At 62.3% G+C, this 16,241-nt stretch overlaps 3 protein-coding genes across 3 annotated transcripts; 1 reads left to right on the top strand and 2 right to left on the bottom strand.

The window, feature by feature from the left end:
• Positions 1 to 3,792: 3,792 nt before the first annotated feature.
• On the top strand, positions 3,793 to 7,475 carry GCGR (glucagon receptor). Its single transcript, XM_066200474.1, has 13 exons — positions 3,793 to 4,000; positions 4,280 to 4,376; positions 4,571 to 4,678; positions 4,860 to 4,981; positions 5,079 to 5,185; positions 5,276 to 5,429; positions 5,615 to 5,774; positions 5,851 to 5,911; positions 6,136 to 6,205; positions 6,356 to 6,444; positions 6,522 to 6,660; positions 6,753 to 6,794; positions 6,861 to 7,475. The coding sequence occupies exons 1-13, from the start codon at positions 3,932 to 3,934 to the stop codon at positions 7,152 to 7,154; spliced, it is 1,512 nt and encodes a 503-aa protein (XP_066056571.1). The 5' UTR covers positions 3,793 to 3,931; the 3' UTR covers positions 7,155 to 7,475.
• A 4,220-nt stretch (positions 7,476 to 11,695) lies between these two features.
• Positions 11,696 to 13,661, bottom strand: MCRIP1 (MAPK regulated corepressor interacting protein 1). The gene is made up of 4 exons (XM_066200475.1): positions 13,483 to 13,661; positions 13,286 to 13,404; positions 13,103 to 13,201; positions 11,696 to 12,995 (listed from the first exon to the last, which is right to left on the bottom strand). Exons 1-4 carry the CDS (start codon positions 13,488 to 13,490, stop codon positions 12,931 to 12,933), a joined length of 291 nt encoding a protein of 96 aa, XP_066056572.1. The 5' UTR covers positions 13,491 to 13,661; the 3' UTR covers positions 11,696 to 12,930.
• A 107-nt stretch (positions 13,662 to 13,768) lies between these two features.
• On the bottom strand, positions 13,769 to 15,862 carry PPP1R27 (protein phosphatase 1 regulatory subunit 27). Its single transcript, XM_066200587.1, has 3 exons — positions 15,371 to 15,862; positions 14,239 to 14,389; positions 13,769 to 14,046 (listed from the first exon to the last, which is right to left on the bottom strand). Exons 1-3 carry the CDS (start codon positions 15,585 to 15,587, stop codon positions 13,923 to 13,925), a joined length of 492 nt encoding a protein of 163 aa, XP_066056684.1. The 5' UTR covers positions 15,588 to 15,862; the 3' UTR covers positions 13,769 to 13,922.
• Positions 15,863 to 16,241: the final 379 nt, after the last annotated feature.

The following is a 16,241-nucleotide window of genomic DNA, read 5'->3' on the forward strand; positions in this document are numbered from 1 at the left end:
TCAGGGCTTCCACAATCATGTAGCTCTGTGCAAACAAGTCACAGCCTTGCAGCACAAGGACTGTTCCGGGCTGCTCAGCTGCTCCTCTGCTGCCAAAGCTCCTTGTACTTAGTTCTCAAGGAAAGAATGGAGAAGGGGAGTAGGAAACATCCCCGAGTTTCCAGCACGGACACAAGGCAGGGACAGTGCAGGACAGGCCTCCTGGGCCTCCCTGCCATGGCCATCTCCCCTAGCCTTGCCCCGCTTGCCGTGGTCCTGGTGGAAAGTGGAGCAGCATCTGCAGGGCCAGGCTGGCACTGGCATTGCATCAGCTCTGGCCCAGCACCGTCCCCTCCCCTGCCAAGTGCCCAAGCCCCTGCCGTGCTGGCATGTAGCTCCAAGCTCGAAGCCAAGCCAGCCGTGGAAAGCACCGCATTAGCGCACGGGGGGCTAATCCCTGTGTCCAGAGGCCGCACAGCCCCCACAGCTGCCTCCAAGCCCACAGGGCTGTTCTGGGTGCACGGCTGTGCTCACAGGAGGCCAGGTGCCCACCCCACCGGGTAGGCAGGAGTCCTGTGGGACCCGGCTCTGGGGGGCTGCACCAGCCTCAAAGCACTTGTGCAGGGCTGTGGCTGTGCCAAGGTGCTCCCAGGTCACATTGCAGATGCCCATGAGTGTCCTATGGAGACCTTACCATGTCACTGATCCACATGACTATTGGCTGCAGTGATCCCAGATGTGGAGCTCATTCTCTCACACATGCAATGGCAGCAAAGCCAGGGGGGCTGGGGTGGCAAAATCCCCAGGGGAAACTTACCACGATGGGATGAGGAGTCTCTTCCTAGGCAGGGCTGGGCACTCAGCCACCGGTGAGGGTCCATGCTGGTACAGAGCTGCTGCGGGGTAGTATGGAGGCTGCACACCCATCAGTGGGGAGCAGAACCCTAACACGAGCCTTTTCCCATTCATTTCCTATGTCTTGGTGCAATGCCATGGCAGCAGTGCCCTCAGGTCCTCAATCTGCCCTGCACCCTCCCAGGGCTGGCCCCTGCCTCCTGACCACCCTGGGGCCAAGGGCAGCTGCCATGAGCTGCAGGTCAGCTGGGGGCCATAGAGGCACAGGGGAACGGGGATCCTTGCTTTGCCCCTGTGGCTGCTGGTTTGGGATAGGCAAATGCAGATGTCAGCCACAGCCCCACTCTGAGGGCAGATGATGGTGCCTGTGTCTGACCCCTCTGGTCCCCAGCACTGGGGCTACCAGCAGTGGTGTTGCACGTAGCCATGCCAGTGTTGGCTCCTTGTTCCTGCTCTCCCAGCACAGATCTCTTCTACAATGGAGCTGTACTGGGTGTTTGCAGCCTGGGCTCCGTGAAGGTCAGCAGCCACAGAACCATGACACAGGAACATACTGCATTGTCCAACACCAGCATGGGGCAAAAGTCCCCTGGACGCCCGTTGTCATGCACTGCAGCCCCTCAGAGGCAGCAATTCACAGGTCAGGCACCCTCCACCCACTGCTTATGACTTGGTGTGGTGGGGGATCACCCAAAGCCTGGCCCCAGCTGGGATGAGGTGCCAGGGCAGGGAATGTGGCACTGGGAGCACAGCACAGTGAGAGGAGGTGGTGAGGATATGGGGCCAGGTCCCTTATGCAGTGCTGCCTCTGGCACCCAGGGCACAGCTGAGAGGGGCTGCAGCACGTCCAGCTGGTAGAGCTGCTACCCAAGGCTCTGCAGGCGCTGCTGCTGGGCAGTGCCAGCTCTGGGGAGGGGCTTGTGCTGCCAGTGGTCCCGGCCACCCCAGAGCTTGCTGTTCCACCACACAGAGACACTGCTCCCTCTCTGCCACTGCCCACTGGCACCACACCAGGGAGAGCTGCTCCATGGCTACTTCTGCACGCCCACGTCTCTGCTGGAAACAGCCCCTGTCTGTGGGTTGCAGGGACCCCTCGTCCTGTGGGTAGTGGAGGTCCGGCACGGTGCACGGTTGTGCAGCACCACAGGCAGCTGGGGCAAAGGGCCTGGGCAGGGTGAGGGGGAAGACCAGTGCTGGGGTGAGGAGCATGACTGGCCCCCGTGCCAGGACCCCTCACCCAGTGCAGTCTGCCCGGCTTGGCCACAGTGGGGCCAGGGCTGGGGAGCGGCTGCCAGATGGGGGGAGTCCAGGGCAGAGGCCTCCCTGCTGCTAAATCCCACTGCAGCAACTAAAAATAGCGACACCTCTGCCCCAAAGTTGCTCCCCGGCTGCGCAGAGGGGCTGACAGCAAGTCACTGTGACCCAAGGACCTGGAGGAGCATTCCCAACCAGGGCAGGGACTGATGCTTGGCCAGGGACAGGCACTTCCCGTGGGACTGGGACATAGGTGGTGGCGGGGTGGGACAGGTAGGGATGATGTGGGGCTGGAGGGGGGCACAGGGATGGTGGGATCAGGCTAGCAGGGGGACAAGGACAGGGATGGTGGCATGGGAGGAAAGAGACGGGGATCCTGAGGTGGGAGAAGGACTAGGACAGGGATACTGGTGGGGCAACAGTGTTGCCGGGGTGGGGCTGGGGTGATGACAAAAATAGGATTTCTGGAATGATCAGGTGGCTACTGGGCACCCAACAAAGGTTCCTATTCACAGAGCCCACCCAGTGAGAGCTGTCCCAGGAGACAGTTCCCTCTGTCCTGGGACTGGCTAAATAAGGCCATCGCAGGTCCTGCTCCCCGAGCTGCATCTGGAGCCCCATGCGCTGATTAATGAGCTTCTCCGGCAGCCACTTGCGACATGGCAAGTGGGTCTGCACGGATGGAGGAAACACGACTTTCCCAGGGATAAAAATAGGCACAGGCAGAGCAGCAAGCCCTGGGAGCAGAACTGGTCGGGGAGCACGACACTCTGGCTGGTGCCAGGGGGAGCCCAGGGGCTGGGGGTGATGCCATGGTGCCTGTGGTGGCACTGGCACTGCTGTCCATCCCATCCCCCCTGGCTTGGCTGCCCTCACCCCACACAGCCAGCCCTGCCATGGGGCTGCTGCCATAATGGGCCCTTGTGGGAAGAGCCAAAATCCTACTCAGGAGCCCCATAACCGGCTTAGGGGGATGGAGGGAATTAGGGCATCTCGTGAGCCATGGTCTGCGGAGCACCCGGACACCATGTCAGGCAAGGCCCCACGTCACTGGCTGGAGCTGGGGGTGATGGACCCACAGAGGCACAGCCTGGGGTGCTGAGCTTGTCCTAGAGCCACAGCAGCCCCACGAGCCAGGATCCCTGTGGGTTAATGGCCAGTGTCCCCATCCCTGCTGGCTCCCGTGATCTCTGTGGCTCCCTGGCCACTGGCATCCATAGTGGGTGCTGCTGCCAGACCATGGCTGGGTGTTGGCAGCCCAGGCATGAGAGCCCATGGAGACAGGGAGAGCCCAGGTGGCAGTCTCTCTGCCTGAGAGGGTACTCAGGTGTGAGGAGGAGTCCCTTCTGTCATGGGAGTCCTGCATTCTCAGGACTTAGCAATGATGCACAGCTGGGTCCCAGCAGCAGTGGGGAGTGGCACCAGCCCAGGTTTTCTGTGGGGATCTGGAGGCAACAATGCCACTGCACTCCAGCCCACAGGGGCTCAAATTGGCTTGGTGGGCAGAGAACCTGCATGGTCACTGTCCCAGTGCCATCCTGGGGAGGATAATACAGGTGCTTGGGGCAAAAATGAGCGAACAAATATCTGAATGTGAACACCAAGCAAGGCTGGGTGAGGGTGGGGACAGGAGTGAGGCACCATGACTGGGGCTGGCTCTGTGCCAGAGTGGCCGCCTCCAACCCCACCTGCCCCCCACCCCATGTCCCCCAGCTCTGTCCCAGGAGTCCCCGTGACCAGGCATCTTGCACAGGGTTGCCCACATGCCAGGGCCGTCACCACCAGGGTGGAGAAGCTGCTGAGGGCCAGTAGGAAGCCGTGTGCCCTGCGCTGTGTCCCATGCATGTGGTCCAGAGGAGGGATGTCCCAGCCACGTCTCCTCACCCTCCTGGTGCTGCTGCTCTGTTGCCAGGTAAGGATGGGCTGTCGCCCACGTGGGTGCTCAGCCTGCTACCCACACAGGACTGCCACCAATCCACCCCATCCCACTGCATCCCCTCACCACGGCATGTGGTACAGCAGCTGATGCCCCTTTCTGCCTCCCCTGCCATCAACAAGGCATGGCATGGCACAGAATTATTAGCCTGCACTCACCTGTGGCTGTCCCCAAGCTGGGGTCACTGCCTGGCACAGCATGGTGGCCCCTGTGAACAGGACACGTGTGATGGGTGATGCTCCTTGGTGCCCACAGGGTCCCTGTGCCCAGATCACGGATAATGTTGTTGAGAGATGGAAAGAGTACAGCGAGGAGTGCCAGCGCAACATGAGCCGCCTGCCTGCACCCACAGGTCAGTGCCTCTGCGGGGTCCAGTGGGGCTCTGGTGGGATGGGGTGGGGACAGGGACCTGTTGAGATAGGGATGGGGCAGAGCAGCCAACTCAGGGTCCCAGCAGGATGGGGGTGGAACAGAGGGGCCAGTGGAGGTCCTGGCACCCAGAGAGAGGGTGAGGCCAAAGCACCACCAGCTCCTGTCCTTTTGCAGAGCTGGTCTGTAACCGCACCTTCGACAAGTTCTCATGCTGGCCCGACACAATGCCCAACAGCACAGCCAGTGTGCCCTGCCCCTGGTTCCTGCCCTGGTACCAGAAAGGTAACGGCGGGGAGGTGTGTGTGCATGTGCACCTGTGCAGTGTGTTCACATGTGTGCACCTGTGTGCTGGGGACACCTGTGCGCTGTGGGTGTGCTGCTGCAGGCGGTCACACCTGGGCCGGTGCACGCTGCCCACGGGGGTGCTGGGGCTGGCAAACCCCACCATCCCCTCCCCTCACAGTGAAGCACAGATACGTCTTCAAGACCTGTGGGCCAGATGGACAGTGGGTGACAGGGCCACGGGGACAGTCCCTGCGCGATGCCACACAGTGTGAGCAGGATGACGAGGACCTAAAGGCGCAGGTGGGAAGACCTGGGCAGCAGGGGTGTGGTGGTCCCTGCCTGCCCCCCTGCCTGCCCCTCATCTGCCCCTGCCCTCATTTGCTCCCTCCTCTTCCAGGAGAAATTTGCGAAGACCTATGGCAGCTTCAAGGTGATGTACACTGTGGGCTATTCTGTGTCCCTGTGTGCACTGCTGCTTGCCCTGGCCCTGCTGCTGGGCTTCAGGTGGGAGTTTGGGCATGGCTGTGCACAGGGTGGGCAGGTGGAGCCCGGGGGTCCATGCAGGGGCATTGACAACAGTCCCCAAATCCGCAGCAAGCTGCACTGCATGAGGAACTACATCCACATGAACCTCTTCGCCTCCTTCATCCTGAAGGGCGTCTCTGTGCTGGTCATCGACGCCCTGCTCAAGACCCACTACAGTGACAAGATCGACGGCTACAACGTGCAAGTCTGGCTGAGTGACGAGGTCAGTGGGCACTGGCAGGGACAGGGACAGGGACAGGGACAGGGACAGGGACAGGGACAGGCAGCACTGGTGGGGCTGGGGGTTGGCTGGTCTGGGGGCACTGGTGAGGCTGGGGTGTGGTGGCACTGGTGGGCACAGGCACACACACACACAGACAGAGCTGCAGCCCTGACCCCTGCCCACAGGCAGCTGCAGGCTGCCGGGCAGCCACGGTCTTCATGCAGTACGGCATCGTGGCCAACTACTGCTGGCTGCTGGTGGAAGGCATCTACCTACATAACCTGCTGGTGGTGGCCGTCTTCTCCGAGAGGAGCTACTTCACCCTCTACCTGTGCATCGGCTGGGGTGAGTGTGGGTGGGCTGGCCCCCCTGACCCTGTCCCCCACTGTGCCTCACCTGTCCTCTGCTCACTTCCCCTCAGGGGCGCCCATGCTGTTCCTCATTCCCTGGGTCATCGTGAAGTTCCTTTACGAAAACATACAGTGAGTACCAGCTCCAGCTGCTGGCTGGAGGGGGGCACAGGGCACAGGTAGGTGCATGTGGGACTGTAGGGACATTGTGATGGCCCTGGAGACTCCACACTGTTACCTATGCAAGGAGCAGAGTGCTGGGCCTTAGTGCTTGCTTGGTTCAGGCTGCCAATGCCATGCCAGACTCCTGCCTGGTCAAGGGGCTTCTTGGCAGTCCCTATCCCTCCATTCTGCAGGTGCTGGTCCACGAACAACAACATGGGCTTCTGGTGGATCCTTCGCTTCCCCGTGTTCCTGGCCATCCTGGTGAGCCCACTGCAGCCCCTTGCTCAACGTCTCACAGGCCCCAAGATGGCTGTGAGAGGGGCTGCTGGGGGCAAGGAAACAGAGGTGTCCTGTCTGCCCCTGCCTCTGGCTCTACCTGTGCCCCTGATGGCTCACTCCATTCCATTGCAGATCAACTTCTTCATCTTCATCCGCATCATTCAGATCCTTGTTTCCAAGCTCCGTGCACACCAGATGCGCTACACTGACTACAAGTTCAGGTGGGTGCTGGAAATGGCTCAGCCTGTGTTCCCACGGTGCACACACGTGTGTCCACCTGGTGACCCCTGTCCCACAGGCTGGCCAAGTCCACACTGACACTGATCCCGCTGCTGGGCATCCACGAGGTGGTCTTCGCCTTCATCACAGATGAGCATGCCCAGGGCACGCTGCGCTATGTCAAGCTCTTCTTTGACCTCTTCCTGAGCTCCTTCCAGGTGAGCCCAGCCCTCCATGGGGAGACTCAATCTCAGGAGGAACTAGACTGAGGTCTGGTTATGCACTTCACACCTCTCCTCCCTTTTCCCAGGGGATGCTGGTGGCCATTCTCTACTGCTTTGTCAACAAGGAGGTGAGCAGGACACTGGGGGCACGGGCAGCAGGGGCACGGGGTCACACTGACAGCTGCTGCCCACAGGTGCAGGCAGAGCTGCTGAAGCGGTGGCAGCGCTGGAAGCTGGGGAAGGACCTGGCTGAGGAGTACAAGCACACCTACAGCCACGCACCCAGTGCCCGCAACGGCGCCGGCAGCACCTGCGAGAAGCACCAGCTGGTGAGTGGCTGTGCCAACGGGCTGGGGCGCAGCCTGGCCCCCCACCCCAGCTCCCAGCGCCTGGAGAGGAGTGGGCGCAGCACTGCCGAGCACCTCGCCCTGGGGGGCCATCATCACTGCTATGAGTTTCCTGAGACCACAGCCGAGAGCCACTTCTGAGCCCGCAGCCAGGTGGGAGGGCTGTGCTGAGCCGCTGCCTTGCCGCCATTCCCTGCCCCATCCTCCCCAGGTGCTGGCGGGCACTGGGACCTGCCACGCTGGTGAGGGTGCTGTGCTGGGCACATGGACAATGGACACAGTGAGGCAGGCAAGTGGGACCTGGACCTCTGAAAGAGGGAACTGTGGGGCCAGGGGGATCTGTGGGGGGGGAGTTTGTCCTGTGGTGCTGCCCTCGTGCACCTTCGAGTCCCTGTGCGCAGTGCTGTAATTTATCTGTCATATCTGTAAATAGGTGTGGGCCCGTGCCGGGCTGCAGGGCCAGCTCCGTGTGTGCCTCTCTGTGGGCTGTGGGGACTGGGGACACTGGGGACATTGGACATGGTGGACTATGCTCCCAAGCACCCCATGGATGCTCCCAACCCACAGCCATGGATGGGGAGCTGAGTCACCTGGCAGGGATGGGCTGCACCACAAGGCAGCCCCACTGACTGCCCCACTGCCTGACCTCCAGCCCAGCAGCCCCGCTGCCTGCCCCACGGTGCCGCACAAGTGATGGGGGCAGACATGCAGCAGCAGCCGCTGCAGCGCTGCCGGCCGGGGCTCCAGCTCCCCCAGCACGCGCTTTCCTTTGGCCGCTAATCGGCTCTGTCCTCTCGCTGCCAGGAGCCCTTAATTAAATCATTTGGCTCTGCCCGCGGCACCCCCGCTCTCCCGGTAGCTGGCCCAGGCCGAGGCCGGGCATCAGCCGCCGGCAGCGCTGAACTCCGTGAGCGGCAGTGGGGTGTGGGGCTGCGAGACCCCTGTGCCGACAGGCCGGGCCGGCCGCGGCGGGCTCACAGCGCTGGCCTAAGAGGCTTGTGCTGCGCACATGAGCGCTAAGCCCGGATGCCGCAGCTTTGGGCACCACAATCGCCTGGTGTGTGGGGATTAGGCCGGTGCTGCTCCCCGGCCGGGTTCACCCTGCCCAAGGGACGGACAGCCGCCCCGCCGTGACCCCCACCGCCCACGGACCTGGCCACGGGCACTGCCCATCACCCTTCACTCAGCCCCATCTGGCCCCGAGCGGGTGACGGTCCCCGGTTGTCCACGTCCCGAACACAGCCCGGCACAGGGGACGTGCTGAGCAGGGGGTGAGGGTCGGGGCTGCGCCCTGGCAGTCCCACGCAGTAAACACCGGGAGGGCGGCCGCCCCCTCGGTAAATCCCTCCCTTCTGCAGCATCGCCCGCACGGCACGGCCACGGCCCTGACACCCACGCCAGCCGTCAGGAGCCGCGCTGTCTGCTGCGGGCGGAGAGGCACCAGCGAGGGCTGGCGAGGCACGGCGAAAGAAGCAATGGCCCAGGCCACGCAAAGCTTGGCTCCGGCAGCAGAGCCCAGCCCAGCGCACAGTAATTTTCCTCTGTTTACTCGACAACTTGCTGTCTGCCCTGGCCGAGCAGGACCCGGCGCCCAAGAGCCAGTGCAGCGCTGGCAGTGGGATGGGAGCAGCGGAGACAGCGGACAGAGGGTCTGGGCTGCGGGGCTCGGGACTGTGGGGCAGCGGCAGCAGCACCGTGGGGCTGTGAGGACTCAGGGACTGGCAGAACGGGCGAGGGGAGGGGACCACAGGGTTGGGGGTCTGCCCAGGCCCCCAAGTGCAGGAACGGGGACAGGAAAAGAGAGCGGGACAGCCATCACCCTGCTCACAGCCGTGGAGCCAGAACAGCCCAGGCAGCCCCCGCGGAGCCAACGGCCCTACAGCCGCTGCCGTCACTGCGGCCTTCCTGACATGGTAACGAGCCTAATTGAGGCAAATTGCTGGAGCACGAAGCAGTTTCTGGGAAGGTAAATATGGCCATGGCACGGGGCTGTGCCCTGCGCCTGTTGCTCTAGTGTTGCTGTGGCAACAACTCTGGACCCTCAACCCCATTGGGGCCAGGCTGGCCCCCAGACCTTGCCTAGCAAGGGTGGCCTTATGTGTGACACAACGATGGGGACCCTTCAGGGACCTCAAGCCAGCCCCAGCCCATGGGTGTCTTGTGGAAATGTCCTGTGTCCCCTGGAGCTGAGGGGCAGCCCCCAGCACTGCCCCATGTCCCACAACCCCCATCACCCAACAGCCCCAAGGAGGGATGGTGTCTGCTGTGCCCAGGAGCATCGTGCAAGCACACGATGTCTGCCTGCACCAGGGCATGTCCCACAGCACCTGTGCCAGCCAGGTGTGTCCCAGAGCCAGGCACTGCCTGTGCTGCAGGGCTGCGTCCGCAGCCCTGGTCACCTCCAACTCCCACAGAGCCATATGATCTGGCCAGCAGCGACCCAATAACCATGGTAACTACAGCCTCCCCAGACAACTGGGTGGGGAGGAAACACCATTCCTGGGACCTCCCTGGAAGGGGGCCTGGCCCCAGCCCAAGGACACAACTCCTGTGGGACTGCAGCACCATCCTTCCCCATCACTGCAGAGCTGCAGGAACAGCAGCCTGACCTGCCTCGGCCTGGCACTGCCAGCGGTGGTGTCACCCGTGTCCATCCTGCCAGCACTTGGGGGCACCCCCACCCCGAGGTAGAGCTCAGGCAGCACAGCCTGCACGTGTGTGCACACCTACACCACACACACAGCTGCACACACACCTACACCACACACACACAGCTGCATGCACGCGTACACCACACACACATGCGTGCACGTGTACATACACATATGTGTGCACATGTGTGCACACATGTACACCACACACAGCTGCACATACACCTACACCACACACACACAGCTGCACGCACACATACGCCACACACACAGCTGCACGCAGACATGCACACACACACACACACACACGTGTGCACACACACACGTGTACACATACTCACGTGTACACACACACTGGCAGGCGCTGCCCTCGGCTCCCCGATGGGAGCTGCTCGTTCCTGGTATCCAGTGGGATGAAGGTGCTGACAGCAGCCTGGCCAGACTTGCAGGATTGGGTGGGAAGGGACCTTTAAATGTCCCCTGGCCCAGCCCCCGCTGGGAGCAGGGATACTCGCACCAGACCAGGCTGCTCAGAGCCCCGTCCAGCCTGAAGCTGAGTGTCTCCAGGGATGGAGCACACAAGCACCCACCGCCTTTCCAGGCAGCCCATGCCAGTACCTCATTGCCCTAAGCAAAGAAACTCCTCTGCAGACACCACAGAGCAGCCATGGTGCCAGTCCCTGGCTGTGGAGTTTGTTCCAAGGCATGGAATGGGGCTGGAGCAGTTCCTCACCCCCAAACTGGTGGCCTGGGCCGTGTCCCCCAGGCAGTGCCTTCCTGGCACAGCCAGGCACGGCGGGCAGTGCCCCCCACCCCAGCACAGCCAGGCACCCCTAGGCGCGGCGCCTCGCAGGAAAACTCACGCTTTATCAAGGGAATTGAGCACCACAAATTGGTCTACTAAGTCGATTCTGCCTGCTGCCAGGCCTCTTCCCACCACCTAATTTGATGACAAACACGTTCCTCTCCTCCTCCCACCCTTTAATCTAATGAAGAGCACTGTGTCCAAGGCACAGGGAAATAAACCCTGATGAGGCCGATTTTTATGGGTAAACAGCCTGATTTCTCTGGCCTGTGGCCTCACTCCTCACACCCCTAACACCCACCACCTCCCCTTACCACCTCACCATCCTTGCCCTGCAATTTGGCATCAGTCTTTATAAAAATCACCTGCTTATAGAATGTCTTTTGTACATTTCATTAGAGCTTGAGCTTTGCCGCTGGCTTTACTGTGCCAGAGCAGAGAGGAAAACAAGGCAGAGGCTGGTGGGGCTGCAGCAGTGCCCTTATGCCCAGGGGCATGTGGGGGTCCTGCAGACGTGGGATGGCCCCAAATGGATGGCCAGACAGAGGGACAGTGCTGGGCTCCATGGCAGCTGAACAGCTGCCTGCCTGGACACAGGACACGGCTCTGGACATGCTAAGGGCTTTGAGGCAGGGCAGCTCCACTGGCCTCTCAGGCTCCCTGAACACACCACAGGGCCCATCCCACCACGAGAGTCAAAGGAGAGGGGCCATGACAGTGACAACCATCACTCCTTGTCCCCCACTGCCCACAGCACCTGTCCCCTACTGCCTGCAGCTGCAGGGATGCAGGGCCTGGGGTGGCTCAGGAGGAAATAGGGGCCGAGTTCCCATCTTGCTGTGCCACAACCAAGCAGCAGGAATGTTTTGGTGATGGGAGGTAAGCAAGGTCGTGGCAAGTGTCAAGATGCGTTCAAGCAGAAATTCTAGCAATGCTAAGTATAGCCCAAATGCCATTAAAGCAGGAGAGGGAAGAGGATACGAGGGTATTAATAGTCTCAACATTTAAATCCTGGGTGCAGCGGCAGCTCCCGGGATGCTGGGTGCTCAGAGCGCTCCCGAGCCCACGGGCACTGTGCCACCAACACGCTGCACCTGCCTGCAGGGAAATCAACAGCCCCAGCAAGGCCAAGGCCCCTTTGCGAAAAATAAACACAGCTCCTGCTCTCTGCCCCTCGTCCACACCCCAGAGCTGGGCCAGGCTGCAGCACCACACCAAGGCAGCCCCAAAAGGACACCAGAGTTTATTTACAACACTCCTCAAGTGACATACCACAGAAAGGAAAGGGTACAGTACAACTCAAGGACTCAACAAAGGAAAGGTATTGGCAGCCCCAAGACCCTGCAGCCCTCCCCACAGCCACTGGTACTGGGCAGGCCTGGCAGCCCCATCCCTGCCTTCTCGGAGCACAGGTGGCCAGGGGGCTGCCACCCCTCCCCATGGAGCAGCCCAGCAGCTCAGGTGGGCAAAGTTGACACAGTCACTCTCTCTGGCTCAGGCAAGGACACAGGAACCATCCACGCAATGCCAGGAGCAAGTGGCTTAAGGAAGCGCCCCTGGCGTGGTTCTACCACCTACGGCCACCCTGGCTGAGCTGAGGGGCCAGGTCTCTTCCAAAGGTGTGTATCTGGAAAATGGTGTTAGTACAAAACTGCAGCGTTGCCAGGGCAAAGAAGCTCCTGAGCCTTGCTCCGTACAGCCCCAAGGCTTCCCCCACGGCCACTGTCTCCTGTGGGGCTGCAGGTGGCCCAGGTCCCTCTGAGCACCTCTCAGGAGACTGGTGCTGACACTCCACCTCTCCATCTATAGGGAGAGGAACAACTTCCCCTCCAGCACCACAGAAACCAGGCCTGATCTTAGTAGGTAGAAAATGTGGCCTCAGATGTGGCCCACATGCTCCGGCACCAAGCAGCCCAGGCAGCAACTTGCTGCCACAGTGGAACTGGGAGGAGCCTGGCTATGGTCTGCCCAGCCCTCAGCTGCACAGCGGGGCTGGACACGGGTTGCCCCTGTGTCTGGAGGCACAGGAAGAGACTCGACTGTGCCTCCCGCCCTCGGCCAGCCCAGCAGCTGTGGAGCCTCAGCGCACAGGGGAAAGCGAGACCCCGTGCTGTCTGATCCAACAGCGCATCTGCCTCGGCCCTGCCCTGCCTAGCACAGAGGGCAGCAACAGGAGGGGAACAAGGGATCGGGTTGCTCAGCATGAAGTGGGGAAGGACAGTTTGAGGCCAGAGAAAGCTATGAGCAGGGGGCTGGAATCCTTTGCAACAGGCTCTGGGCGGTCTCGGTGAGGCCCTGAGCATCCTCGACCTTAGGCAGCTTCAGAGCCAGCCCCAAAGCTGACTGGCTCTCCCGCGGGCTTTTAGAAGGACAGACCAGAGGAGGAAATCAACACAAAATCTCAAATTAAAATCTGCTTGAGGACCTCAGGAGAGCAGCCGATCCGCAGGGAGGATCCACTTTAGGACTTCTTTGCATCCTGTGTGTTCCTCCTCTTCAGATCACCCAGGTCGACGGGTTTAAACGCTGCAAGGGAGAGGAGAGACTTTGGGGGCAGAGGCAGCACAGCCCCCGCCCGGGGCGCACCAACCCCCGGGCCGGCACAGCCGGCGCGGTGCCCCTGTCCCCCGCACCTTTCAGGCTGGGGTTCGGCATCTTCTCCACGTACTCCTCGACCAGGCCGCGCTCGGAGCCCATCTGGCTGCGCAGGTCGCGCTCCACGCACTGCCAGGCTGCAGGGACAGGGACACGGGCCGCTCGCCTCGGCCGCCCCGAGCCTCCCGCGCCCCCCACCCGGCGGCCACCGCCCCGCTCACCCTCGTAGATGAAGCGCACGTTCTCCTCGTGGGCCGGCGTGAAGATCTCGCTGCCGGCGCCGGGGGAGCGCGGGCCGCCGCTCCGCTTTCCGTTGTACACCACCCGGGACACGGGGGAGCTGCAAGCGGAGCGCGGGGAGGAGGGAAACTGAGCCGGGCCCGGGGCCGCGCTGGGCCCGGGGCCGGGCGGGGCTCACCTGGCCATGGCGGCGGCGGCGCTCGGCGGGGCTCGGCGGGGCCGGAAGGGGCTCGGCGGGGCCGCGGGAGGAAGGCGAGGCGAGGCCGGGATAGGCCGCGCGGCGCCCCCCGCCCGTCGCCGGGCAACGCGCGCCCCTCACCTGGGCCCTCCCGCCTGCGCCAGCGCCACAGACGGAAGCGCCGCAGCGCGCAGGCGCGGCCCCGCCCCCTCACGGCGACGACCACACCCCCCGCCCGGCCCCGCTCCCGGCCCATGCGCGGCGGTCACCGGAGGTGCTACCCGAAATGCTTTATTGGAAAAGTACAAAGTGGTTCCCGATTCGCAGTACCCAGCGCCGCTGCCCGGCCGCCGCCCGGGCCCAGCCCAGGCGCAGCCGCGGCCCTCGGGCAGGCGCAGCCCCCCGGCCCGGCCCCGGGGCCGCTTCTCTCCGTGCTCGGCTCAGCGCAGCGCGGTGGCTCCGAAGAGCTGCACCAGGTCCTCGTATTCGGGGTCGATGAGGTCCGAGGGCTTCTCCCCGTCATCAGTGGTGGCCTCCAGGCTGGCCCCAAGGGACAGGAGGTACCTGCAGGACGCGGAGCTGAGGCGCCGGGCCGGTCCCGCAGCCTCCAGCGCCAGGAGCGGCACGGCCCGAACAGCCGCCGGCGCGGCGCTGGGACCGGGCACCCCCCGGAGGAGCCACACAGACTCTGCTCCAGCCCGCTGCTGGCCGTTCTCAGGCTTTTTGCAGCGTCTGCAGGCCCTCGCAGCCCCTTACCTGGCTATGTCAGCGTAGCCATCGCTGCAGGCCATGTGCAACGGCGTCCACCCGTTCTCATCTCTCTGGTGGATGTCAGCGCCGTATTTCACCAGGAGCTTGACACAGTCCAGGTTTCCTGTCAGCACGGCTTCATGGAGGGCTGCCATGCCTGAAGGGACAGGAGGTGTTAGCCCCGGCCTGGGGAAGGGCTCTCCATGCTAAACTCACAGCTTGTGCACAGCTAAGGAAAGGGGTGCAGGAATGCTCCTCAGGGAGAGGACAGTGGGGAAAGAAACATAGACTTGGAAAGCCAGAGGAGCTGCTGTGGATTCCTGTTGCCCTTCTGCAACAGAAATACCCTGTCTGGGATGGTACAGCACCCATTGCACCAGCTAGGCATGACAGAGGGAGGGAGGAGGAGCTGCCCCTTAGAGCAGCTGCTCTGAGTCCTGGACAGGACTCACAGAGACATGAAAACAGCCTCTGGCGTCCTGCTGTGCCTGAGTTTCAGAAGCTCCTCACTAATGAAGGGTCAGTATGGGCAGAAAGAAGCCCAGGGTCATTTGAGCGTCTGGCTCCATGGCCTTATGAGACCAGAAGCTGAAGCCAAGCACAAGAAAAGGACAAATCTGGGCTCTGCATCAGCCTGTACAGATCAAGGCATACCATAAACAGTTGCTGGTGAGGCTGTGCAAACAGAACACAAAGCCTTCCCCATGAGTCCCCAGAGTCAGACATACAAGAGGGAGCAGTGCCTGTGAGAAACAGGCAGAGCTAGGAACAAATGCAGATTCCCCAATGTGGGGAAAAGGCAGGAGCCCCAGGGTCCTGCCCAGAGCTCACAGACCAGCCTGTGCTTGCTGCCGCTCTGTGAGGTCCCACCACACTGTCGGTGCTTGGTTGTGCCTTACAGGGACCCAGAGGCCAAGCTCCCTCTTCCACAGCATGTGCTGACTATGGTGTTGAGGGGAGATGTTGGGGCCCCGGCCTGGGGCTCTTGGGCCTTGCTGGGCCCTGTTCCTTGCTAGGGAGGGACCTGGCTTGCTCCAGTGCTGCTGAAGGTGGTCCACAGCCCAGCTCCGGCGTCCCTCACAGCCCCACCAAGCTGTGCGTCTGCTCTTCCCCAGCTCTGCTGACCAGCAGCACTCACCAGAAGGGTAGATGGTGTCCAGTGTCACTTTCCTGGCTCGTATGAACCTGCCCACCTGCTCCAGGTCCCCCTGCTTGATGTGGTCCTGAAAGACGACGTCGTTGGGGAAGCGCACAGTGCGCGAGGCCCGCAGGCGCGGCGTGTACCGGCCGTACCGCGGCACCGACAAGGGGCAATCGTCCCTCATGCTGACGGGAGCCTTCAGGCACAGTGGCATGGGGGTGCCCAGCCCTCAGCACGGCCCTTCACTGCACTGCTGTCTCCTCTTCTGCCTGTCAGGGGCCCTCCTCGCTACAGGTCTGCGCTGGCCCCGCACTGCTGCACTCCAGCCGTGCCCTGGCTGTGTCCGTGTCCCCTCGCTGCAGGGAAGTGGTGGCCACGGTGCTCTCCAGCACTCCCTGAGTCACATGCAGGACGTGGCACCTGGCACTTGCAGCTCACCTACAGGCCCTTGGCCCAGGACTGATGATTCTCTGGGAGCACCACATTATAAAGACTCCCCTGGGCTATTTTGGGGACATGCAGCTCATGCTATTTGCCATGATGCTTCGTAATCGAGCCGCCCAGGCCTGCAGCCTCCCACTTTTGGGCAGAAGTTGGTGTCTCATCTTACCACCCACCTGTTGATGTGCCCATCCAAGGGGTCAAATCTACTCTTGCATGGGTAGCCCTTCAGGGAAGCCTGGAAGCAATTTCCCAACATCAAGCCCTTCTGGAGGAAGGGGCACAGGCACAACCAGCAACACAGGGAACCAGCCGCTCGTGTTGCAGCTGTAGATGTGCCAGGGCTGTGGTCACAAACACATGCAGAGCTGTCACCCTCCTGCAGCTGCAGGGACAACTTGAAAGGAGCAGGAGGAGCTGTGCTGCC

This window comes from Chamaea fasciata, unplaced genomic scaffold (genome assembly GCF_029207755.1).
Source record: "Chamaea fasciata isolate MVZ Bird 193981 ecotype frontalis unplaced genomic scaffold, bChaFas1.0.hap1 SCAF_19, whole genome shotgun sequence".
In the NCBI taxonomy this organism is placed as follows: domain Eukaryota; kingdom Metazoa; phylum Chordata; class Aves; order Passeriformes; family Sylviidae; genus Chamaea; species Chamaea fasciata.

Excerpts from the sequence above, each read along its gene's own strand:
- GCGR (XM_066200474.1), top strand. The coding sequence starts at position 3,932 with ATGTGGTCCAGAGGAGGGATGTCCCAGCCACGTCTCCTCACCCTCCTG. Across the intron at positions 5,912-6,135 it reads TTCCTTTACGAAAACATACA|GTGCTGGTCCACGAACAACA; the intron begins GTGAGTACCAGC and ends TCCATTCTGCAG. Across the intron at positions 6,445-6,521 it reads TACACTGACTACAAGTTCAG|GCTGGCCAAGTCCACACTGA; the intron begins GTGGGTGCTGGA and ends CCTGTCCCACAG.
- MCRIP1 (XM_066200475.1), bottom strand. Across the intron at positions 13,202-13,285 it reads CGTGCGCTTCATCTACGAGG|CCTGGCAGTGCGTGGAGCGC; the intron begins GTGAGCGGGGCG and ends CTGTCCCTGCAG. Across the intron at positions 12,996-13,102 it reads GCCGAACCCCAGCCTGAAAG|CGTTTAAACCCGTCGACCTG; the intron begins GTGCGGGGGACA and ends TCTCCCTTGCAG.
- PPP1R27 (XM_066200587.1), bottom strand. The coding sequence starts at position 15,587 with ATGCCACTGTGCCTGAAGGCTCCCGTCAGCATGAGGGACGATTGCCCC. Across the intron at positions 14,390-15,370 it reads GGACACCATCTACCCTTCTG|GCATGGCAGCCCTCCATGAA; the intron begins GTGAGTGCTGCT and ends CTGTCCCTTCAG. Across the intron at positions 14,047-14,238 it reads GGCTACGCTGACATAGCCAG|GTACCTCCTGTCCCTTGGGG; the intron begins GTAAGGGGCTGC and ends CGCGTCCTGCAG.